Here is a 26715-nt window from a genome sequence, read left to right as displayed (position 1 = left end):
TAAGTTATGAGGTGTGGTTTATATTGTGCAGTGCCCAGATGTTTCGTTGGAGAGCGCTTTTGAAATGGGCACCATCTGTAAGTACTTGCTTCCTTTTCAGTTTCACAGTATGCACTAGTTACCTTTCTTATTTGGTATTTAGTATTTATTACCTTTCCTATTAATCATATGTAGAAGTCTGTACTTTAGGTGGCACACCCTAAAGTGCAGTATAACCCAGCATTTTTCTATTTTTACACTCTTTCTATGATCTTATTTAGTAGACTGTACTTTAAGGTGACACACCCAAAAGTACAGTATAACCCAGTATTTTTGTAGTTTTACACTCTTTCTATGATTGTAGTCAATAGGCTGTACTTTAAGGTGGCACACCCAAAAGTGCAGTATAACCCAGCATTTTTGTATTTTTACACTCTTTCTCTGATCGTAGTCAATAGGCTGTATTTTAAGGAGGCATACCCAAGAGTGCAGTATAACCCAGCAATTCTGTATTTTTAAACTCTTTATATGATCGTAGTCAGTAGTCTGTACTTTAAGGTGGCACACCCAAAAGTGCAGTGTAAACCAGCATTACTGTATTTTTACACTCTTTCTATGATCATATTCAATAGGCTGTACTTTCAGGTGGCACACCCAAAAGTGCAGTATGATCCAGCATTTTTGTATTTTTACACTCTTTCCAGGATCGTAGTCAAAAGGCTGTACTTTAAGGTGGCACACCCAAAAGTGCTGTATAACTCAGCATTTCTCTATTTTTAAGCTCTTTATATCATTGTAGTCAGTAGATTGTATGTTAACGTGGCACACCCAAAAGTGCAGTATAACCCAGCATTTTATGTATTTTTACACTCTTTCTATGATCATATTCAATAGGCTGTACTCTAAACTATTGACGTCCAGTGCGCCCGTATGCGCCCATGGGGACCCACACCCTTTCTATGCCTCGTGACGTCATCACTTCTAACCCTGGAGCACGACTTTGAGCACGTACTTGAACAGGTTGAAAATATCTTGCAAATGATACCAGAATGAGTGCAATTGAGTGAAGGAGATTGGAGAAATAGCCAAAAAACCATGTAACTTTGACCTGAAAATCTGCACAAAAATCGTGTTCCATTACCCACCTACCTTTCTGAGCATGCGCTTTAAAAATAATGAGTAGTTTCCTAAAAAATCTCTACACCAAAATGAAGCCTACTAAATTTCCAGCAAGTGAGGAGAAACTTAGAGGGGAAACAGAGGGCAGGAGAAAGAGAGAAGTAAAAGTCGTAAGTGGGGCATTACTTTTCAACCTAAAACCTATGTGGAAATTTTGCTTTCTGCACGTGCACGTGATTTTCAGGGCGCCATTTTGCATTTGGATCGAAAGGACGTCGCGTGTACAAGCTGTTAAGGGGTTTTTGGTAAGTTTGAGCTTTTAAAACCACAACAGTGACCCAAAATCTGCCCGACTAGCTTGAAAACACAGTTTTCCACAAAAGCTGCAGCCATTAATGGGTTGAGGTGGCACACCCAAAAGTGTAGTGTAACCAAGCGTTATTGTATTTTTAAATTCTTTCTATGATCATATTCAATAGGCTGTACTTTAAGGTGGCACACCCAAAAGTGCAGTATAACCCAGCATTTCTGTATTTTTAAATTCTTTATATGATCGTAGTCAGTAGTCTGTACTTTAAGGTGGCACACCCAAAAGTGCAGTGTAACCCAGCATTTTTTGTACTTTTACACTCTTTCTCTGATCACAGTCAATAGGCTGTACTTTAAGGTGGCACACCCAAAAGTGCTGTATAACCCAGCATTTCTGTATTTTTAAATTCTTTATATGATCGTAGTCAGTAGTCTGTACTTTAAGGTGGCACACCCAAAAGTGCAGTTTAACCCAGCATTTTTTGTACTTTTACACTCTTTCTCTGATCATAGTCAATAGGCTGTACTTTCAGGTGGCACACCCAAACGTGCAGTATGACCCAGCATTTCTGTATTTTTAAACTCTTTATATGATCATAGTCATTAGGCTGTACTTTAAGGTGGCACACCCAAAAGTGCAGTATAACCCAGCATTTCTGTACTTTTTAAACTCTTTATATGATCATAGTCAGAAGTCTGTACTTTAAGGTGGCACACCTAAAACTATGCCAGTCCTCTATCCCAAGGTATTAAAATCTCTAGTCTTCCTCTTATGGATTGTAATGTCAAGTTGCATTTTTTAGGGCAAAGTTAATGCTTAAGTATATAAATATAGGTAGGAAAAACTATCATGTACCGAGGCTGACTGAAGTATTGAAAGTAGTAGTAGTAGTAGATTTATTTATACTCGAAATTTATGGAGCTTGTCAGGCACCTAGCTTAGATAGCTAATGAATCGAGTAGAAAATAAATGAAATATAATACTAAAAAGTTTACAATAAAAATTCAGAGATAATAAGTAAATATAAGATTAACTAATTAATTAATTAATCAACCAATTAATAACATTATTAAATGCACTAATGTAACTATGTACATGCTACTGAAAAGATAGGCTACTAAAACTACATCCAGAGTAGAAATTACATTAAGTCTAAGAGCTACAAAGGGTACAATTACATACGTCAAAAGTAATTTTCCTGATGCGTGTTACAAACTCTTTTAGTGTTCGTGAAGTTCTTAAGTCATTATTTAAAGAGTTCCAGATTTTTGGACCAGGTACTTGAAAGTATTTAGCCCATGCTTAGTAGTGTTGACTCTAGTTGTACAAGAATCAGTTCGCCACGTAGGTTGTGTGAGTTGTTTCTAAGCGTCAGCAGAGTACGAAGTGGATTTGATGTTGTCCCGTGAATAACTTTATAAATAAGAATGCACATATCCTGGACTCTTCTGTTGTGCAATGTGGACATATTTACTGTTTCAAGTAGAGTACTATAGGTACTAGTGCTGTTGTTAAGGACTGATCTTAGAGCATGCTCGTTGAGTTTTTCAGGTTTAGCCAATGTCGTTTTTCCACAGTGCATCCACACTGTGGAACAATAGGTAAAGTGAGGAAGAATGTAAGCCTTATATAGTGTAAGCTTGGTTTGAAAGCTAAGAAGTTTTCTAAACCGGCATATGATTGCAATTTGCTTGCTAATCTTCTTGCATAGTGAAGCTACATGGTTGTTGAAATTCAGCCGGTCATCTATAAGCACGCCCAAGAGTTTGCAGGTGGTAGAGGGTTGTATAGATGTTCCATCAATCATGAAGCTGATTTCGTCTTTCTTTGCTTGGTTACGTTGGAGGTTTGATTTCCGAAGACCAAGGATTCACATTTCTTAGCATTTCGAAGTAGCCCGTTGTCCTTGATCCAGCTTGAAACTACAGCTAGTTCAGAATTTAGGATCCTCTGTACAATTCTCGCGTTTGCGTTACTACAGTAAAGTTGTTTGTCGTCTGCATAAGCGGATAGTTTGGCTTTTTTAATGTTGTAGAACAAGTCGTTTATAAAAATGTTGAATAGCGGCGGGCCTAATACAGACCCTTGTGGAACACCTGACCTTATCTTTTCGGTGCGTGAACGAATGAAACTTAACCTAACACACTGTGTTCTGTTTTTTCAGATGGTTTGCCAGTAGCTCTAGGCTTTCTGGGCTGACGCCGTACGCTGCAAGCTTTTCAAGTAGTAGATTGTGAGGGAGGCGATCAAAGGCTTTGCTGAGGTCAATTAATGTCGTTCCAATCAGTAGATAGTATTACGATGGTGGTGAATGTTTGGTTATACAGCTTGTCTTTTTGTCATTTACTGTGAAGAATTGATTTTATTAGCAGAGTAAAATCCAACCATAGATCTGGTTCATAAAATAGACACTTCTTGGTTATTCTACAATTCTTGTCTACCCAAATCAGTTTAAACCAACCCAAGAAAAATTGTCAGACTGAAATTCCAGAGGTGTGAGAAAAATTTATAATTGGTTTCATCCCTGGGGGAGACCTTAGCTGTATTATCTTTGGCCTTATGTTGCGTTTTGTTGCATTAAAATTCATCCTTATTGATATCCTTTATATGAAAGTCCTGTCTAGAGACCACTGTAGTAATGATGGTAATATGTAAAAAGTGAAGGGATAGATAATAGCATTCTTTAACCCTTAGGTACCTCAACAAGAAAACGGATATGATTGCGGAGTATTTGTTATGCTGTTCTTCGAAGAATTCTCAAGGCGAAAGGTTAGCATAAGGTTATAAAGATTTTAAAACGTAATTTCCATCTCAGCTGAGCAAGGCAATGATTCTTTGTTTGGTTTTTTCTCTCTTTCAGTTTCCAGTAAGTGAGCTTCTGTCAGACAAAATCCTGCAGTGGTATAACCAAGCTTCTGCATTTCATTTGAGAGAAAGAGTCAAAGGCATCCTTTTAGCTACAAGCTAGAATTTGAGATATTACAATTATTCGTATCGTCATCTTATGTTCAGTTGCCTTGACGCATGAAAAGAATGATTAGTTGAAATGTAATATTTTTCATTCATACAAAAACGGTGGTGAACGCATTGAACAAAAGGCTTTATTTGTCATATAAAGGTTCCCATGCGAAAAATGAGCTGGTCACGGTAAAGGTGATAAATCCCTTCGTAGCATAACCCTGGCCTAAGTCTGACAAAAAGTTTTGTCCATATTAATATTACACCCTGAAGTTTCGCTTAACAACGAGGCTAGACTTTCAAATTATATTTCTCATTCTACGTACCCTGATTATCGAACTGTCGTGGGTTTTGTTTTGAAAGCAGATGCTGTTGGGGCATAATAGTCTGCGCAGGTAGCGGAATAAACGCGCGGTTAAGTTTTCTTTTTTCAGCCAAGCCACGCGAATTTTTAGGGTTAGCCGATCGTATGGATCCCACGCGCGTATTGCATCCGGCTAGCCACGCAGGCTACATCCTTGATTGTACATATCTCCCTCCGTCATTGTTTAATGCCATTTGAGTTGAGATTCCAAAAAGAAAAAGAATAAAGAAATGAGATCATTCTTTGTGTTTCTTTTTGCTGAATTGTTGGGGTCGATTTACATGAAAGATCACAAAAGTGAATTCACTTTTATGAAGTCCTATCTTATTCATCCGGATACACTTAACATAATTAATTGGAAGTAGTTTCTTGTGGACCTGATTGCAAATTATGTATTTATAGTTGTTTTAAGTTTAAAAGTTTAAGCGTTAACAGGAACAAAAAATGAAATTGTTGAACTTCTAAATTGAAGTTTTTTTGACATAGAAACGTAGAGTCAGTTTGCCGTAAAGCGATCTTGAGTATAAGCTTGGCCACCAAATTAACTCAACTTCTCGAGTGGAACGGCCCACCCCTGTGCCAATTTCCATTGACGATCGACTCGTTGGTCGTCCTGGTTTTCTTGCCCTTGCTTTGTCGATTTCAAGAGCCTCCTCTGCATCCATATTTGAAATATCAGGAACTTCGTCCTGGTTACTGAACAAAGCATGGGATTTAAACAGCAAAGAGTCCTGCTCTTCTAGAATCTTTTTGATCGTTTGCTCCTCTAATATTTTGTACGACAATCGTCTTGCCGTTATTTTGAAAATAGGCTGGCGGCGATGTGAAACATCGCAAACACCTCAAGCATCGGACTTTCCAAGCGATGCAGAGTGTGACGAAAATACCGCTCGGGTACTTGGAAACAGTCGATGTGATACCACTTCCCTATGAAGAAGTGAACCGAACCGTGTTAACAACAGCTTCCAAAACAGGAAAGAATTAAAACCAATTAGTACTCACCTGGATGATCAGGTACCAATGACATGTTTACTCTCTCCACCAAAGCGGATAGCCATATCAAATATTCTTGAAGTTCTGCGTCGTTTGTTTGTATAGTATTAAATATATTAATCAGTAGTTTCACTAGCAACCTTTGTGGCTTCCCTTGGTGTTGATAAAAGGGATCCCATGAAAATAGGTTCCCACTTTACTGATGAGCAATCTCGTGATCAATGGGTAAAAAAGGAACAAAGCGTATGCAAGGGTGGGGATGAGTGTGTAAAACGAACATAAAAGTTAGGTGTTAAAATTGAGGGAGCGACTTCAGTAACAATAGCACGCTCCTAAACTCAATTTAAAATTGCAAAAAATATATGTTATAAATTATTAAAGTTAAAAATAAATGAATAAATAAAATCAAAATAAAGTGAAGTTAAAATAAATAAGAGTAACTATTAGAAAGAGGGGGCGAAGAGTCTAGAGTTCAGGGTTAAATTGCTAATGTTATATTAGAGTTTTGGTTGTAGTTAGGGTTAGAGTTATATTAGGGTTAGTGTTAGATTAGGTTTAGAGTTAGGGTTAGTGCTAGATTGGGGTTGGGTTAGGGTTAGGGTTTGGGTGGGGTAAAGGTTAGTAATAGGTAAGGGTTTGCTTAGGGTTTGATGAATGGGGTCTCTGTTTTTGACTGTAGGAAGGGAAAAGGGTTATTGCTATGATAGGAAAAAAGGATTATTGATAAAAATAAAGTATTCTCCTTTTACGTTTACTTTTATGGACAGGTGACTGCAGGAATGGGAAGGATATAGGTAGAAGAAGAGCAGTGTTGATTCCTATTACCTTCTTGATAAGTGGTTGTAGGGGATGTGATGAAGAACTGTGTTAGGCATTTTAGATTATAGATGACATATAATGAGAACGTGAGCTAGTTAACACTTTTCCTGTGAGTTTTTGGTGAGGGTTTATGTTTAAATGTTTTGGGGTGGGGTGGGCAAAAGGTCCAGGTTTATATTTGTTTTTAGAGGGGAATAAAAACAATAAAGGTAAATAATATGGAACTTTGTGTAATAAGGAGGATCTGTAAAGAGCTAATAAAGTACATATATTGATAGAAGACTTTTATATAATATAGTATAAGGAGTTGGATCGAGGAGTGGTGAAAGAAGATGTGAAGTGTCTATGAAAGCTGTTCAAAGATGGAGAGAAATGGAAATCAACCGGCCGGGTGAGGAGAGAAGGATGCATCGGCACGAAGGCTCCTTATGGTTGTGAGTCGTCAGGGGCAAAGCGAGGATGTTTCTAACCTGGTACCATGTCAATGCTCGACATCCTCGTGCCGGGTCCTTGTTAAAGAAAGCGAGAAAAACTACACAATTATAGTGACAAATTAGAAAGTCATTGGAACCTATTCCGAAGGAAAAAAAAATTTTAATATAGAGGGAAGTAAATATGTATATTAAATAAAGAAAATTTCAGATATAATAGAAGAGAAAACTTATGTAAACAAATTAAAAAAATTTTTCCGAGATAGTACGGAGGAGAATGCAATGCTCATGTAGAGAAACAAAGAATGCGGTGCTAATACAGAAGAGAATACTTATGTAAATTAAAAGAAAGATAATTAAATGAATAAAAACAAAAAACAAAAATAATAATAATTTCAAGTGTACGTACACCGAACGGAAGTGTCACGAAACGGGAACCAGAACCAAAAGGGGAGGTGTATGCCATTATTTATATGAAGAAAACAAAGATAGATACCTTAAGAAATATGAGAGGGAGCTGCCTTGTCCTTAATATCCAAAGGAAAAAAAAAAAAAATATATATATATATATATATATATTTCTAACGAAAACAGATTTTCGCTTCCGGCTCCGTGTCGTGAAATAGCGGAGTTGAAAGATCTTAATCTGGGACGGTCACGTCAGAATGGCGTGAACGTATTGCGTGAGTCTTATGACGTACAGGTAACGCGCGATTGCTCTTGGGAAATTGATGAAGAATGTTTAATCGATCTTCGTCGTAAAAGAGATTTTGACCCGCGAGATGTCCACAAAACGAACCATTTCTAGCGATAAAGGAGATAACTACGTGTGTCATCAGAAGGAATCGAATGGAGACGTCGATGTAAGGTTATCGGACGTTGTTGGAAGAGGGCGAGGACCCATTGTTGAGGTCTTTCGTTCTAATCTGGCTGTGGAAAGTGATCAACCACCGGGATCCATCGATCCACCTTCGCTGTGAATGGTTCGCCGAAAAGCACGGCGCCGAACGGTGAGTCAAATAAATCAAAGATCGGAAAGAGAACAATTATTGTATTGATTTATTTAAGTAGAGAATAGCTAGAGTAGATGTATCCAATCTATTAATGTAGACAATAAGTAGAGTAGATGCGAAACAACAAATAAAACACAGAGCATACCAACAGTTAAGTGGATTAAATTGTTCTGCATACTTTTACCATGTAAAACAGATGTTATTAACAAAAAGACACTTCTTGATGGAGATAGTGCGGAGAAAGCCCTGCAAAAAAGGGAAGGCTATAAGTATAGAAATATAGTAAGATTATAACAAATTCGAGTTTCGACGAGAACCATGCATCAAAAGAAGCACAACGAGCAAGGCTAAAATACAATTATGACTTAAAATGCAATAATGAGCTAAGATAAATCACAAAATTCCTTGGGATTATCAATGAAAAACGTCGAAAGATTATAATGAGGCAAGAATAAGGTAGATTCTCCAACAAATCACCCAAGAACCACACACACATTGGCCTTAAAGGTCAACTACAGTCTCGAGCACATTAATGTATAAGAATGTAATGATCATGTTGGAATCCATAAACTGTAAAAAATGAAATACAGAAAAAAAAAAATATATATATATATATATATGTATATTTTTTATTGGCATTAAAATATATTATTATTTGGTAATTTTTGAGTGTAAGAGCTTATTGGTGAGTAGCATGGTGTGCAGTTTGGTGGTGTTGCTGCATGTATGCTTTGGTGAGTTGGGGATATGCACGTTGTGGTATTTGTGTAGGATGTGGCGTACTATTTTGTCTGTTCGTGCATGTTTGTTGTATTTGCTGCGGTAGTAGATTGTAGATTTCTTAGTGGATTGGTTTGTTCTCGTGAGTCGTTGTCTTTTGTGATAGTGGTAAGGTAGCCAGGGTTAAGAGGTTTTAGTGATTAGTTTGTTGGGGTAGTCAAGAGCGGTCAGTCGTAGAGAAAAGAGTTTGTGTATAAAGTTGTAATCGTCTTTTGTTTTTGATAGTCTGCTGTATCCTACAGCTTCAGTCTTGATGATGCCTGTGAAAATGTGTAGTGGGTGATTTGATGAGAAATTGGAGTACATGTATTTGTGATGAGGTTTTTGGTAAATTTGGTGGTGAATTTTGTGATATAGTATGGTGTGGTAATTGAGGGAAACTGTGAGGTTCCGCATAAAACCCAACAGGGTTGTTTAATTTTAAGTTTGATTTTAACTGTCTTCTGCCGTTTTATGGGACTTCGTCGCCGACATTGTCCAAAAGCGAGGAACTTTTTTGTTGCGCGGGATCAATATGAGCAATCCTGAGCGGGCAAAATGGACCCACCTTGCCCGCTGAGGTAGCCAATCAGAACACAACATTCGCTTTATCTTGCCCCCGCGCGCTGCTAGCTATGTAATAAAGTGACTTGTGGAGCAAGATATCTACCGACCAATATATTTTATTTAAATCATGATCACAAGCCTTGACTTGTTGCTTTTTTCAGTCGAATTGAACCATTCTGGCTACAGGATTCAACATATGATGGTCAGTTGATGGTCTAGTGAACTATTAATTTTTTTCCTTCAGCCCTTTGAGACGGGCCCATTTCCGAAATCGAAAAATTGGGAAACATATTTTCCACGGTTAATCTCAACTTTTTATAATTATTTATTTTTTACTTCATATCGTCTTACGTCATTAGGGAAAATACGTAAGCTCAACAGTTTCCACTTATAGTCTTATAGTACATAACGTGATTGCCGAGGTGGAGTAAAGTCTTAGAGGGCTAGAAATATCCAAGATTCAAAATTGAATAAATGAACTTTGCAATTTGGTTTATGACTTGTTAACTCCATCACTGATCACACAAGTACAGTGTTATCACATTTTTCCAAAATCTATTGTACTTAAGAGTCTAAGCCAGTTATTTAAGGAGAGGTATTGGTCAGCGTACTCATTGTTTTGCCAGCTGTCACTTGATGCAAATTGTTCATTAGTGCATAACGTTTGTAGCCAATGCAAGTTTGGAACTTAGCTATAAGACTGAGCTATAAAAGATCAATTTCATCTCTCTGAAAAGAGTATCAAATTATTATTCTTGGTAAATGCATGACAAACCTCGAAGAAACTCGTCGAACTTCATACATTTCGGACAGTTATTACATTTAGGCCTTTCACAGCTTTTAGCAAACTAACTGAAAGAAAAACCAAATTTTTTGCACTAAATAAGAGAGCTAGAAATTGGTAGCTTAGGGAAATAAAATCGACTGAAGACCAGCACTAATGTCATTAAATGGCATGTTTAATGCAGAATGGAGCTGAAAAAAAAAAGAAAAAAACGAAAGAAAAGAAAACAGATAAAAATCATTATCATCGACAATTTCTGACAATATTTCTTTTATCTGAAGAGCTGATAAGTGGAGTTACTGGTCTGCCGCCGGAAATAGGACGCTCGTGATGTTTCAAATAAGAGAATGCGACAAAGTGCAAATATGAAGTTCGACGAGTTTCTGCGAGGTTTGTCATGCATTTACCAAGAATAATAATTTGATACTCTTTTCAGAGAGATGAAATTGATCTTTTATAGCTCAATCTTATAGCTCAGTTCCAAACAGTAAAGGTCGGAGATAGGACAGGGTAATCTTATGCTGTTTGCCTAAAGCAAATTTTCCAGACTTCTCTTGCATTCATGCTCCTGTGATTTCTGATAACCTCTACTCCATCTGGACACCTATTCAGGCAAGCAAAATATCTCTCTTGCTTGTCTATTTCCTCGTTAGTTTTTAATTGAATTTACGTAAGTCTTACGAATTTATGCGCTTTTTGGACTTAGGCCGACGGAAATGTCTTCACAATTCTTATTCCTACTAAAAAACCAATTGAATTATAATATTTCATTGACCTAAGATTGATTATTTACGTCCCTTAGCTTGTAACCAAATTTCTGTCTTTATGAGCCGATTACTCTGAAACCTAAGTTATCATATCATTTGTTAGATTTAGCCGACGTACTTTCCATTCATCCATGGACCGACTTTCATCAGAAGGTTTTGAGAAAACAAAAGGTAAAACTGCAATAATAATCACCAAGATTCCCATACGTATTCATCCGTGTCCTCTCAAGCTCAATAGAATATGTTTTTGTTGAAACTGAGCGCTTTGAAAACTTGTTTTGTCATTTCTGCAACACGTAGACTACTTATTTAGGGTCAGGAATTACAGGAAGCACTTGTTGAAACGTGACAGCTCACAGCACGTAGGTGATAAAAGTAAGCACTTTAATGGAGGGCAGAGGGGGGCTAAGAAAGATCAACTCACTTTGGAAAATGAAAATAATGAACCAATAAATCTGTAATAACTGATGACGACAGGAACAACTATCAATCTACGACGTTTCGCCTCTCAACCTCTAACGGGAAGGATCAAGTTTTGGAGTTCATAATATACCAGGACCTAACAATTTGTAAATTGTAAATGTTATATGCTATGCTGTACTTTTAGATATTTTGGCAATTGCCGTTACCGGGAACACGGAAAAATTGTTTGTCTGCTTTGAAGTTCTCCCCATGACATAATGCCTCCCGCTAGTAAGCAACTCAGTAACAAGAATACTCTCTATAGCTTCGAATTTCTCGCGCGTGACTTTTCACTAGTACTGCTAGTTAACCGAAGTACCCGTGGACATATTGTAGCTAGTTATCGATTATTTACTACCTGGTTCGGTTGAAATACTCTTCGTTACTTTGAAAAGCGTTCGTCAATTGTTTACGACGGTCCTTTTCCCTCATGAGTTGACTTTTTGGTAGTGAGATCGACTCAGCACATGAGGATGCTATACTTAATTTGTGAACTAACTGGAGGAACAGAAAGCTGATTTACTCAAAGTCCCAGACCCCTGGCCATAGACTTTTTTAACTCGCACTTCCCATTCACCAATAGCGAATGTTTCTGTCTGTATAAAATTGTGCTTTTATCAACCATGTCCAGGTCAAATACAGAGACAGGCAATTTCTGCTCACGAAAACAAAACTCATTAGAGCAAGCAAGATGGAATCATGAGTTATTTTTAATCGCTTTGCTTCTTGTAATGGATTTCTTTCTGTAAACGTTCTGGATTGATATTTTGACATGGTAATGAGTCACGATAAGGGTCAAACAAAGGAATATAATAACTGATTGAGTACTTCCCCGATACATTGTATTCTGCATGCTAGAATAACAAGACCAAGGTTTTGTTGCTGTCTCTGTTTTTTCAGGGATTTTGCCTCTGTTCCATCTTCCTCATTATTATGGTGATGCAATTTCATGTGTTCCATTTCAACTTAAAACAAAGCACTCACAAATGTTTATGTTGGATACAATGGTAGGTTAATTAATTGCAACAAGCAGAGGAAATGTTATGCCATCGGTAAACATAATTTATGTTAAGATTATGTGAGTTAGCGAGTAATTTTTACAAAAACCCGCTTAGGCGTATAACTGTCACTTTGTTACGCGGAACTTGCGTAACTTTTTGCAACCTAACCGGTTTCGTCCCCACAAGGGACAAAGCGTTGGCAAAAGTAGGCTGATACGTGGTCAGCCGAGAAAATAAAAACATAACTAGCTCAATAACTTACTGATTTTTGCCGGGATAGAATTACCGAATTGATCGTCGCTGGGCGCACACTTGTACGCATACACAGGTATAGATTGATAAATAGCAAGCAAAGATGCATTCACGGTACACCTTTACACGAACACATGAAAAACCCATCCTCAGTAGGGTCCGCACATCCAAGAGAAGTCTAGAATTTACTGAGTTAGCGCTCTCTTGTTTCCTTGCAGGTATAAAATTTCCAAGCTTATAACCAAGTGAATCCTTGCAACAATCATGCAAGAAAAATGAAACGTTATGTGCTTGTTTCAAAAGAGAAGAAGGACTTTGCTAACCGTTTGGCTTGTGAGTAATCATTCAAAATACAGTAATTGAAACAAATGTCTCGATCAACAATAACGCTTTGGAAATATATCCGGGTTGATAATTAAAAGAATCTTGAGAGGGTTATCAGAGAAGCATTGAGTCGTTTAATTAACCTCGAACGATTCTGATTTAACAAACAAATGACAAAATAACATCCCCCGTTGCTGACGAATTTAGCAGAAAGCAGTTTCCTTGAAGTTGAAGGGGATGAATCCTTTGCAAATCCTAAAAAGTCATTAGTGTCATCCGCTTTAGGTTAAGGAAGAAAGCATCATCGCGCACCCAGAAACAAAACTTCAGGCACGTATGAACAAACAGAGACGCTTGACTTCAAAAGTATTTGTCGGTTCAAATGATTTTTTTAGGCCAAATAGAACCCGATATTAATTTTTTGGAAAGGGATCGCTAACAGTACTCAACAAGTACGCTCCTCTGTCGCTTTGTCTCGAGTATCAAACTTTGATAGAAAGTGTATTTACCACCTCTAGCAAGCAAAAGTAGGTCCTTGATTAGTGAAGTACTTTTGGACTGTTAGATCAGCAGCAGTAAACGAGTGTATTATTAGTACAAATGAACTCACGCGTTCGATGACCTTGCGCCATGCATACAACAGCTTTCAAAGAATGAAAGTGTGCTGATTCTAATCTGGCTCTAAATTTGTGACCTCTAGAGCTTTTCGACATCTGAGTTATTCAGTTTTTTTTTTTTTTAACTAAAGTCTTCGACGCTTTCAAATCAGAGAATTCGTGGACCAACGATTCCGAAAACGCTCGACACCTTTCATTATGAGCCAACCTCGAATAACGTGTGCGTCTCTAAGTGAGAGTGGCATATATGTATCAGTGCGGGGCGAATTTCGCGGATATCTATTTACGGGGAGTGCGTGACAGAAGTATGCGAAGCGGAACGGAATTGGCGCGTTGTCGTGTTGCTGTTTCTATTTTCTTCAATAAATGACAAAAATTTCATTGTCGTCTAACTGATTTCTTCGTTCGATTTATCTAGTAAACTTGGATCAATATTCGCCAGCCATTCCGACTCATCGTCGTCAGAAAAATGATTTATACTGTCCGCCATTTTTTTCTTGTGACTTCAATCCAAGTCGTCGCTTGCGCAATGCGAGAAAACCTGTGTAACCGGTTCTCTGGAGTACAAATACCGCGAGATATTTGTACTTATCTTGGGCGTCATTTGTACTTTGCGGAGTGTCGTTGAATAATAAAAGGTATTCTTTCTGGTCTCTCAATATTCTGCTTTTCTCGAACACCGAAACGATGAGCACAGTTGCAAGTTTGTTGAGTTGTACACCTCCGCGTTTCCGCTGAGACCATAATGTAGATTTTACGACCAAAGAAAAAAGAAATGGCTTACATTTTTTAAACTCGAGCGTTCGTAAGGAAGTTTGAGTAATCAATAAAGGAATCTTGAGAATCAAAATTCAGGCATGTACGAAAAAAAAAATGATATTGATAATAGTAATTGAATAGTTAGCAAGCTGGTATTACTTCCTTGTTTTCACTGACTTGCCTCTTCCTTAGGGCTCATGTGCAGAAGAAAGTATCAGTCGCCAAATTCCTTAACATCCGCTTTCTGATCAGAAACATCCACTCCTAAGATGTTTTGTCAGCATAAAAGAATACGTTCATCTGAAAAAAAAATAAGAATAATAACAATAGTAATAATAAAGGTCTTTATTACGAATTATTGCGCAAACAGACGTGCAACAATTAACATGAATAGAATGAATAAGGAAAAAGAAAAGGTATTAATTACTATTGAAAAGGCATCTATTAATAGAAACTGATTTAAAACGGCTGTTTTAATATCTGTTACATTTATCAATGTTTCCAAAGTTCCAAATTGGACATCTGCTGCTTTGGCAAAACTGAAGATTCTTACTTTTTTTTTCAATTCTACATCCTTGTTCATGTTTCAGCATCATCATGAAGGTATGTAAATTGATTAACTTTGACATAAAATAACATCCCTTTCTGCTGAATAAGGATTCTATAGATAGTTTTCCTCAACTTCGATCAGTCAGCGACATAGGAACTGATAAGCTGGAGGATTGAGTTGCATTTAAAGAGTTTAAAAGAGCCTGTATATACTGACCTCTTCATTCAGCTGCTTACTCTCTGATGACCTTGTTTATTCCTTCCAAACAACTTAGCAGATATCAAGGATTCAAAATGGTGAGGTCTATGCAGCTTTGATATTTTATTGATGTCTTAAAGAGTTTTTAAGAGTCTCTTTTTTTCTCCTCTATGACAGGGAAATTACTTCGCCATCAGCTTATTGCTGCTCTTTGCCGTCTGTCACTCAGTCATCTCAACCCAGGTATGACATGTAAACTTCTTTTAGTTAACATGAGAGGTCAAGATCTTATTTTACAAGGCGGAAGAAATGGAAGAGAAATGTGTTTAGGACAAGAAATGTACCAGACGTATATTTCTTTCGGCTTTAAGCCATTCTTAGTGACTGTTGTCATTCGTAACCATCTTTTCAATAGAGACCTAATTTTGGCCGCAAAAGGTCCTACTTTTATACCAAGAAAGTTTATACTTACTTGGATTCAAAATTTTTTTCAGGCAGAACATTTTACCATGGGTATAAATGAAAAGGGAACTAACTTTGATGAAGACATCGAAATTGACGAAGAAAAGGACGCGGTCATATTTCGCGTTCCTGCTCATAATAATGTTGTCAGTGCAAGCTTCTTGATTGACTTCAAGCTGGTAAGTTGAAGGGGAAACGAAAAAAAGCACATATAGCTGATAATTATAAAGTTACATTATCTTTCTAAATGCAAGAATTCTTAGTGTTATCAAAGCGGAGTTTAGGGAAAAAAAGAGAAGGAAGCCAACTCAGAGTAGAACGATCTTTAAAGCCGGCTAAGATGTGAATTGCTCCAAAAAAATTAGAGGTCGAAAGTTGATTTAACATGTTTGAAAATCTTCTAAAATGTTATATAACACAAAAGCATTTTTTCGCTATTTGAGGGGGCTGTTACTAATAACTAAATGTTCAAATGGCGACTAAGTGAGGTTTGATGGCGTTCAACAGTGATTGTCACGAGCAGTCACGTGTATTTGTCATGCGATAGTTTTGCGGTTTGTGCAAAACATCTTTGATTTCACTTAGACGGAAAATCCTTTCCACTGGCGTTACCATTTTTACACTTAAATTAAACCAGAAATATTTAATGTTTTATAACATTTCTCCAAGAAGGAAGAAACCAACGAAATTCCCGGCCATCGAAAACGGAGACGGGAAGATTTGTAACTAGAAAGTCCTCGGAGCGAACGGTGTAAACGTACTATATCCATCGCACGACGAGATGTTCATTGAGATCGACCACATCTCGATCTATTGTCAAATGGGATATTATTTTAGTCTTATTCTTATTAATTTTGTATGAATATACTTAATAAAGTAATGGATCGCCTAGTTGTTGTTTAGTAAAAGTTGATATTGATATCCACTTGTATGAAACAACCCTTCGCCTCTCTCTCGTTGAGAAAATTGATATAGGCAGTTCTGTCTCCAAAACTATTGGCTTCACCTCTCTCACCATTTTCGTTCTTTTTTTTTTTTTCTTTTTTTTTTTACGACTTTAACCCCTCAAATTTAACTCTCTTTTCCTGTTTGATTCAAGGGCTTGACAATTACACGCATCCCTACAAGGAAAGAGTGTCACGTTTCGAAAATGGATCCTGGCTTTTCAAGCCCTGGGAAGGTCCGAAAAGATCTTGTTCAGGTATGTCTTACTTGCGAACTCGAGCTGCGCATCACGCCATGGTCGCGCGTGCTTGCGCTTGGGTGGAAAGACTCGTCTCCCGCAATGATCACGGAAGAGACCAGCCGTGGTGAAAGGGATGTTAATTCCCATAATTAGCGAGTCAAATGGATTAAGCCGCCTTTAGTTAAAATGCATCTAAACCCAAAAATTTTTTTGCTTAACGAAATAAACGTATTTTTAGGAGTACTTCTGGCAAAAATTAATTTATTTGCTCAAATCTTTAATTAACTGAGCCCAGTCAAAATACAGAAAATCGGCCGCCATCTTGGCTCACGACCGAGTTTTAAGAGGAACAGTTTTAGCGGGTGATGTGACGTCAAATCGAGAACACGAAAGTCTGCATTTCACACATTTTCACTTGTTTAGGAAGGTTGTCGTCGATATTGTCCGAAATATGCCGACTCGATATCCTCTTGCAAATTTCGCACGTTGTTACATCCTCCTACAACACACTTATACGGCATATTTTCGGACAATATCGACTACAACCTTCCCAAACAAGTGAAAATAAGTGAAATGCTGACTTTTGTGTTCTCGATTTGACGTCACATTACCCGCTAGAACCATTCCTCTTTAAATTCGGTCGTGAGCCAAGATGGCGGCCGATTTTCCGTATTTTGACTGAGCATAGAAAATTGAAGATTTAAGCAAATAAAAAAATTTTTGCACAGAAATACTCCAAAAAAGTACGCTTATCTCGTTAACCGAAAAAAAGTTTTGGGGTTTAGGTGCACTTTAAAACCGGAAAAGACAATTTAATGGACATTTTGTCCCCCTATTAGACAAGAGGAAAATGAGACAAATAATTTACCCATTCATTCCCGAGTGTTTCGCGTGCCTATGGAGAAACGGTAAAAGAAGATACAATATGCTGTAAATTTTTCTGAAAACGTCTTTTCCCAAAAAACATGCTCTGATCAATGAAACCATTAAAAGAACTTATTTCCAAAGAAAAAATCGAGAGATGCATATCAAATATTACAAAAATCGCTGAATTTGTCACGCATATGTCCAAACACGCCCGTGGACTTTTTCACCTGGAAACTGTCAATGAGAAGCAAAAGAAAAATGAGCAAGAAATATTTTAAGACAAACTACTTTATTCAAAACATTTGTTGATGGACTGTCACAAACAAAATACGTAAGAACTTCCTACGTCTACGAAACCCGCGCAGTAGATCACTAGATTATTCTCCATGCCTCGATCGTTATCTAGTAATACTTGACTTCCCGGCCAGAAAATTGCTTGGCGTTAAGTTAAAAATTTTAAATGTTGTACGTATTCACAAAAAATCTTTGATCAAACATCACTTTACGTACGGACATATTGTCGCTGGGCCTCACTTGAAGTAATAAACGTTTGATTTCACTCTATAGCCATAATTCACATCGCTTCGGAGAATTGGAATGTCGTTGACTCGAAAGCTTATTCCGTCGCTCTCAAGGCTTAAACATCCATTATTTTCCCAACAGAGTATTCGATAGCATATCCAGTTTTCATTTTTAACTCCATAAGGTCTAAAGCAGTCGGAAAGGAACGGAACGTCCGACACTGTCCTTGATCATTTCTTGAGATCGCGTTAGTAATGCCTAGCATAGGGAAGTAGGAGGAAAGTTTCTCTCACGCAAGACAAAAGCGCTACGCGGGTGTCGATGTGTTTACATCAAGGGGAGGTGTTAGGAGAGCTTGAACAAAGTGTGATGACAAATTTAAAAATAGTTGAATAACTTTAAAAACGCATAATTCCATTTTCGATTTACTTCGTAAAATCTTTTTCGATGGGATGTGAATGCATTTAAAATAACTGAAGCATGCATTGACTAATTTTAGACATCGCTAATCCTGTTTGAAATCTCATTCACAAGCATAATCCAAAGGCAACTGTATCATCATCGGCAAAAAACAAAACAAAACATTTATATTAGTTTACAACATCTTTTGATCGAAAATTGTGCGAATAATGAAGTTTTGAAAATACGATCATGACGCTTTTAAACTTTCAATGATAACTATGATAATTATAGTCATTATATTAATAGTAACGATGATGACAAGGACAACAAAAGTATCTAAAAAAAATTCTTTTTATAATTACCAATGCATATCTTACAGGCGTCTTTGCAGCCGGATCCACTTCCCGTAATCACAAAGAGACATCTTGTGAAGGTGACAGGTGCCGCAGACAGACAACTGCTCACAAAAGAGATCCTGGACTTTTGCGGAGTGTTTCCAATTTATAACATTAAACAATTTGAAATCAATGAGAATGAAACAGATGGTTAGTGGATACAATTCACTTTCGTCACTTAGTTGAAGGAACTCATTTTCAGGCTGCAACACCTGTAAACTCATTTGAAAAGAAAAAAAAGAGAAAAGAATAACAGGAAACAGAGAAGAAAAAAGAACAAAGAAGAGACATAATACCAAGAGGACAAAGTTCTTCTATCGAAATTGAGTTTTCCTCGTTCTTTGGTTAAAAACCATGTTAGTAAGAGGGAAATGAGTGGGAAATACTAAAAAACCCGTAACGTATGGGGTAACTGTGCGTAAAATATTTATCAATTGATAACATGTCTAGTTCGTAATCCATTTATGAGGTAAGACTTTTTATCATGGCTTACATTTACGTTCTTTTCGCAGAATGGTTTCTTTATTGTCTAAATACTTACAGGGTGACTTTACTCCACAGGGTCTTTAATATCGCATCGCGTCACAAGGCAAGTCATATCAGATGCTGACTTCGTACCTTGCAAGAAGGATTTTGTTTTAAAATATGTCGAAAATTGCATGAAGGAAAAATGGGATCTGAATTGTAAGATGCAATCGGATGCTTGCTTCTACAGGGTCCGCTGTAAAAATTTATTGCCCCGAGTGGATGATTGGAAGTGTGAGAAGGAACATCTTTCAAACACTTATCCAATCTGCTGTGATTTGATTTGTCCTTTACCAACACCTTGAAATGAAACTGAAGGCCAAAACGTTGTTCAATTCTATAAATGTTTGATTTGTTAGTATGTCCCTCTCTTTCATTGAAAAATTGCGACAGACTGATTGCTGATTTTAGTACAATTTGATCAACCGTCCTAAATGTATCTTTAATTGCATGCCCATTTATCACTATTGTTAGTCGATCATATTGGTTTTTTTGTTCAACGGTTATGAAATCTGACTGTCACATACTTTAGTTGATGAGTTATATCGAGGCAAGTTTTCTGGAGACGAGTATGATTATCGAACGTCATTGTAGTTAGCTTGTGTGAGTGAAATAATCTCCATTTCAGAAGAATTCAAATAAAGATTTTAATGGTGTTGTCTTTTCGTGGTTCCTTGCTTGACCTCAACACTTGAGTTGATCCTTTTTCTTTGAATACTGAATTTATTATCTTGGGAATTTTTCCCCATATATCCACCCGTACATCAGTCACAACGTAAGAAATTAAATTTGTTAAAATCCATGGTGCTAATGTACGGGTTGCGTGAGCACAATTTTTTTTGTGGGGGATGACTTTCCTGAGGAAGACCTTAGATAAGAATGGCCTGAATGAGGTTGAGTCCGCATTTCTCCCAGTTTCACGCGGTTTCTCCCCTAAAGATATCCTTGAAGTACATCAAGAGGGCTGATAGGGAGAGTAAGGTCTAGAAAAAGATTATTTATATCAAAATTTCCTTGTATGCATTGTCGTAATTGGTAATTATATGCGCTAAAAACGTTTTAGTTGCGAACAATTACGTTCCAAAACTCGGCATTTTCAAATTGAATTCGCTAACGTTGTTATGACGAAACTATGACGTAGCAATAATGAAGCATGCTAATCTATATCCCTTCTAAGGTGGATGTAAACAAGGAAAACAGCAGCAAGGAGAGCGCTACTATGTAAATCCTCTACTTGGATTTTAATCCAGCCGAGAGGGTGTCATACAACCATTTACGTTTCAAACGAAACATGGCTCGTCTTCTGTGGAAGGATATACCTCTATTGAGGAGAAAGAGAGAGAAAGACTTGTCTTTCCCAAATCTGTTATGAGTCCACTAGGTAAATTTTCTTTACCCCACCAGTCGCATACTCCTGCGGAACAAAACTGAATGACATTTAATACGATGCCGGCAAATAATCAATAAAGACACGTTTGCTACAAATACAAATTATCCCTCGACGTGGAGGCACCCATATTTCCCTATATCATATTGATTGGTCACGATAAAAAGAATATGAAAATATTTTATGTCTTCCAAGCAACTACTTGACGTAATTACGCAGTACTTATGCTTTGAATTAAGCTTCATTCATATTGAGGTAATTTCTTACGTAAATACCGTATGACAGGGATGACTTTCAGGTGGGCGTCCTAAATTACAAAGCTCTGCTTCTTACAAGTCTCGGCATTTCAAACACTCTAGGTTAAAAAGTGTTTTGTTGAGGTTAATTCTAAGCAGTAAAGATAAATAAATTAAAACACCAATGCAAATTAAAGGTAAATGCTGAAACTAACAAAATTTAATTCGTAACAATTAACTTCTGCCTTTTGTCTGCGTTAATTTTGGAAACTAAATGTTTCTAATCAATTTTGTTGGTGTTTACGCATACAGAGAATGATCTTCAAGTCTATCATAAATTGTTAAAGATACTCAAACGATTCATTCAGCCTAAGTGGAATTTGATTTGTTTGTTACGAATTACTTTAGTTACGGATGTGGTTACGTTGTTGTCTATTCTCGATTGGTTTGTAATCAGATATTTTAGCGTCCCCACGCGCGTATAAAAGCCTCGTTTAGCGTCCCTTTAGCTAGTGTATGATTGTATTTGGCCTTGTCCATTCTATCTGTTCGACTCGCCGTTTTTGGTTCTTAACCTTTGGCACAAGCGGGACCGACATGCGAGTAATTTTGCTAGTTTCCTCCTTTGATTAGTTTTCTTGTTTTGGGTGGAAGCACGCTAACGTACAGAGTCGTACAATAGTACAATTTATTGTTTTCAATCTAAAGAGGGCGAATCAAAGAATGAGACGCTAAGCTAGGAACGCTCACTTTGTTAATCTTACAATCGATTTAAATCTCGAGTTATTTTGATGTAGCTTATTATGATTTTCGAGTATTCCTGTTGATTGTTCTTAATTTTGATCGCGTTATCGACGGAGGCAGGTTAATTGCTCTAAGCGTTTTCTTCATGAGTTACGCAACGTTTTAAGAAAATTGCATTCTTCTTTCAGTTTACGATCGTGATCGTGATTGTCTATCGTGGTTCGCTAATCGTTTATCATCATTAAATCACCGTTAACCGTCAACCTTAGATTTCCGTGGTTATTGGTACTTGAAGCACACGACCTGTAAGGTAGTCCCGTAGCATTAACACGCTTTAGCGACACCCTTCGACTTCGATCTCGTTTGTCGCAAGCGTCACATAAATATTTTACAAGATGGCGGGTGGTCACGTTTATGTACGGCTCCTGATTTGTATGGTGTTCTCTACGTTTGTACTGGGTTTCAGAAGCATTGTCAAAAATCAAGGTCACTCCAAAGCTAATGTCGATAAAGTGCTGTTGCCTTCTTGGGCCATTAAACGTCAGTCTTGCGCCAATCGAGTGAAATTCCCAATTATGAAGTGGTCTAAACATGGTTGTATAGTCATCACTCTACCGGAGATTAAACAAGCGACGTCTGGAGTGGACACAATTCTGAAATGTGGTGATATCCATCCACATCCTGGACCTCCTACTTCCAAATCGTGCACTAATGAAGGAAAAGCTCATTTGAATGTTCGCTCGATGGTGTCGCGCGAGAATTTCCATCTTATAAAGCAGACGATATATTTACAATCTCGGAGACTTGGCTCGACCCTTCAACGACTGATACTGATATACAAATTTCTGGTTACATTCTATTTATACAAGACCGCGGAACGCACAGGACTGGTGGTGGAGCTGTTGTTTATGTTAAACATACCTACAAGGCTTCCATTATCACAGAATTGTCCGCAGTTTCTGATTGTAACTTCCAACAGCTCTGGCTTAAGGTGCAGTGTAAAAAGCTTAAATCCTTCCTTTTGTGTACAGTTTATAGGCCTCCGAATTCGCCTAGCACCTTTCTTGAAAACATAGAAGAAATCTTCGTGGATTCTTTATTGCTGGGGATGGAAGTTATCATAATTGGCGACCTGAAATGTAATCTTCAAGGGAACTGCCCCGACGGTCGTGCCTTGTCTGATTTTTGTGCTACTTTGAATTTGACGCAAATGGTCAAGGAACCCGCCAGGGTTACCGACAAGTCACAAACGCTTATTGATGTAGTTTTGACTACGAATGAGAACATCGTCAATGCCTGCGAGCTAATGTCATCAACAATCAGCGATCACAGCCTGGTTTGTGTAACACTTAAAATCAAAGCGCCCAAACCGCGTTGTACGTATATCACCTTAAGAAGCTTTAAGAACTATACACATACTAAATTCATTGAGGACTTGGCTAGTATTCCCTTTTATATAGCTAACATTTTTGATGACCTAGATGACCACGTTTATGTGTTCAATTCTTTATTTCTGGGTGTACTCAACGATTACGCACCAATCAAGCGAGTAAAAATAAAATCAAGACCTAACCCATTTATTACCGCAGAGATTCGACAGCTAATGAGAACTCGAGATAATTGGCACAAAAGGGCGATTAAAACAAAATATCGGCTTCACTGGAATACTTATCGTCTCTTTCGTCAAGAAGTCAAGAGGGAAATCAGATTTGCCGACGGTCGAACGAATCCCTGAGTAGAGGTTTATCTTCACAATAACGAACAAATTCGTCGAAAGCCAACATCACGCCATTGTAGACTTCTCTGAATCGTTTCTCGTCGTCACTGGCATCGGCAGGAGTGTCTAAGACAGAGTGTGTAATTCTCGTTCTATTTTTTTCCAAATAAGTCATCTTGGCTCGCTCGTCTACACAAGAAATGACTTCGTCTAGTACCACACAGGCATGGGCAGGATACTCCTCCAAGTCTTTGGTCACTCCCAACGGTTTGGCTGACTCTTTAATCACTCGAAGGTAATTTGTGAAAGCGTCAAACACTTCAGTTTGCGCTTGTTTTATTTCTAGTGTAGGAGCTTCTCGTATTCCTGTCAAGTCTTTCATGGTGTTTAAGTTATGGTTCAAATCTGTAGTGGCATCTACTCTCAAATCGTAAAGCATACAAACGACTTGACAAGCTGCAGACCAAGGGCGAGTATGAATGGAAGAAGGCATCGTTCTGTCTAGTGTGCATTCTAGGTATCAAATGGTAATAAAGAGTAGGTAGCAGTAGTGTTTTATAAAAGCTAGCTGTCAATCACGCGTAGGGGTGGTTTCTTGATCCGTGAATAGCAAGCGTTTTTTACAAGAGGATATTGTACCCTCGTGCTGGTATCGCACAAAGTCCAAGAACGCTTGCATCACCTTAATTCCCAGGTTCTTCTATCGTAATCGTTCTCGTCGGGTACAAAGTCAATTAAGTACTGGTCGGCATCTCGAATCACTCTTATCAAAGAATCATCGTCAGAGTGAAATTCCATGATATCCAAGAGTTCGTCCATGACTAACACACCAAATTTATGGTTCGTTTTCTAAAGTAGGATTCATGGTGAATGATACATGTGTCATTCCAGTATCAGTCGATATATAGGAAAATCGCACAATGGATAGCGTCGCGTCCCTTTTAGGTGGCGTCACGTCCCTTTTAAATAGCGTCGCGTCCCTTTTAGTTGGCGTCGCGTCCCTGTTGAATAGCGTCGCGTCCTAAGAGTTGGCGTCGCGTCTCTGAGTTGGCGTCGCGTCCCGTCGCTTCCTAAAATGTTAGCGTCGCGTCTCTTGTAAAAACAATGACTGTCAATCAAACGATAGGGTATTGTTCTCGAGTGTATAAAGCTAGAACGGTTTCAACACCTTACACAGTCTAGAAGCAGCAGCTCAGATGTGCAGGATGGAAACACCAGCGAAGAAACCTACCAAAGGAGTCAAAGGCAAGAGAAATCATCCCTACGGCAAAAAAGAAGTTTTACCAGAAGTCAAGAAAGATGGAATACCGGAATTCAGGAAAGAATGGAGGAAGAATCATCCAGGGCCCGTCATGATAGATGGAGTGCATTCTAAAAATGAAGAGCCGAAGAAAAACTGGCTAAAAGAACAAAAATGTCAAAAACCTTTCCTTGGATTTGAATTCTTCAGTACCAGTCATGCAGACCCCTATTACAATAACGCATCCTTCGGAATTCCCAAACCCTGAATTGACATCAGAAGAGCTGTTGAGACAGCTAGCTAATTTGGTGGATTCGATTAAACCCGAGTACGTGCAAGAGACTCCCCAGGCACAGCCACAAGATCCACCACCAGTGCAAGTGAATGTCGTAGAGGAAGGCGAGATATCAGAAGCAGGTAACTTTCAATACGGTACTCTGGAGGACTTACTGGCCAATGTAGGAGTCTGCTACCCGTGCCCCATTGATAACGTGGAAATGGACGAAGTGCATTCCCAGAAAGAATGGGTACAAAACGTCTACCTTGCCCCGTCAACAGTTGTCCCGTATTTACCAGTTTGAAGGAATTCAGTACCTACTACGACCAATGCCGTAGACAGGGTCACGAGTGGTTTACCCTCGACAAGATTGCTGTTATGAAGTGCGAGTGCGGCGAGACTCCTACATTGGGCATGTCCAAGTCCGAGAAAAATTTCAATCAGTTGTACCTACGATGCCGTAGAAATTATTGTAAATTATTTCAGTGGTGGTGATTCCTTCCCAAAGAAAAAAACATGATGATTCTTACACGTTAATTGTATTTCTTTCTGTAGACTCTGAGACTCAGGACACCACTGAAGTCCAAGATTTTATAACCATAAGAGTGCAAGTAGGAGAGCATTTATAGCATCTTACGTATTGTAATGTTTTTCTGTCTTTTAGAGGAAAAGAATGTAGAATGGAGGATTCGTGCTGAACTCTTGCTACAATTAATACACGAATGTTTTTTGTACGGTTTAGAAGTAATAGAGGATCAATTTCTTTCTTAGAACTTCAAGAAGGACTCCAAATAGCTTACGCCATGGGTAACGCGACTAAGCTGGAAGAACTTACTAAGGAAGACATTTTTGAAATAGCACAGTTGATTGTATTTTCCAAGTTTAAGAAAGTATCGACAAGATTAAACGTCACCGAAGACGAATTACGTTGTATTAAACGTGATTGCATGTACTGGTTCACATGCCTCTGCATTCGACAGTAATCATCATAGACTGCATTTTGCTGTACGATGCGTAATAAATCGTCTAAAGCAACTCCACACCATCTAGGATTATCGTCCAAATCTTCAAACATGTTGCTGTCTGTGCTAAAATGATAGGTGGTCATGTGAGTAAGGTCTTTTAATGTGATGGTGGTGGTGACAGGTGTCAATCATCGATCTTGTTCGTCATCAGAACTATTGTGCTCAGTGCTGTAGCCGGAGGAATCTCTGGTAGGAGGTTTGTCTTCACAATAACGTACAAAGTCCAGGAAAGCTGTCATCACACCATTGTAGACTTTGTTGAATTGCTTCTCGTCATCACTGCTTCCGTAAGATTAATACTGCATGGAATGATGGATGCGAGATTTGATTTTATCCAAATCATCCATCTTGGCTTGTTCGTCTACACAAGACAGGACTTCGTCAAGTATCACACAGGCCTTGGATGGATAGTCTTCCAAGTCTGTAGTTACTCCCATCGGTTTGGCTGAATCTTTAAGTAATCCAAGGTAATTGTGAACGTGTCAAACACTTCAGTTTGTGCTTGTTTTATTTCTGGTGTAGGTGCCTCTCGTATCAGTGTCAAGTCTTTCATGGTGTTTAAGTTGTAGTCTAAATCTCCTGTAGTAACATCTACTCTCGAATCGTAAAGCATACAAACGATTTCATTAGCCGCAGACCAAGGACGAGTATGAATGGAGGAAGGCATCGTTCTGGTTCGTGTGTAGTATCAAAATGATGAAAAA

At 38.1% G+C, this 26715-nt stretch overlaps 1 protein-coding gene and 1 pseudogene across 5 annotated transcripts in view; both read left to right on the top strand.

The window, feature by feature from the left end:
- Positions 1–4972, top strand: part of LOC148718943 (uncharacterized) — a 279110-nt pseudogene extending 274138 nt beyond the window's left edge. Inside the window, exons 9-11 of the transcript XR_015993723.1 lie at positions 5–2153; positions 4103–4177; positions 4269–4972. The product of XR_015993723.1 is annotated as an uncharacterized LOC148718943 (transcript). The remainder of the gene's footprint in view (positions 1–4; positions 2154–4102; positions 4178–4268) is intronic.
- Positions 4973–7701: 2729 nt separating this feature from the next.
- LOC111330837 (uncharacterized) lies at positions 7702–20046 on the top strand. 4 transcript variants are annotated; one of them, XM_022935797.2, is made up of 7 exons: positions 7702–7983; positions 12797–12911; positions 15204–15269; positions 15521–15667; positions 16588–16689; positions 18845–19010; positions 19422–20046. In XM_022935797.2, the coding sequence occupies exons 2-7, from the start codon at positions 12864–12866 to the stop codon at positions 19688–19690; spliced, it is 798 nt and encodes a 265-aa protein (XP_022791532.2). In that variant the 5' UTR covers positions 7702–7983; positions 12797–12863; the 3' UTR covers positions 19691–20046. The 4 variants fall into 4 exon arrangements, with proteins under 4 accessions (XP_022791532.2, XP_022791535.2, XP_022791533.2 ...); XM_022935798.2 differs by lacking the exon at positions 7702–7983 and adding an exon at positions 11819–12332; XM_022935800.2 differs by lacking the exon at positions 12797–12911.
- Positions 20047–26715: the final 6669 nt, after the last annotated feature.

The sequence above is a fragment of the Stylophora pistillata genome, chromosome 12 (assembly GCF_964205215.1).
Source record: "Stylophora pistillata chromosome 12, jaStyPist1.2, whole genome shotgun sequence".
Lineage (NCBI taxonomy): Eukaryota > Metazoa > Cnidaria > Anthozoa > Scleractinia > Pocilloporidae > Stylophora > Stylophora pistillata.
This window is presented reverse-complemented; position numbering and strand designations above follow the sequence as displayed.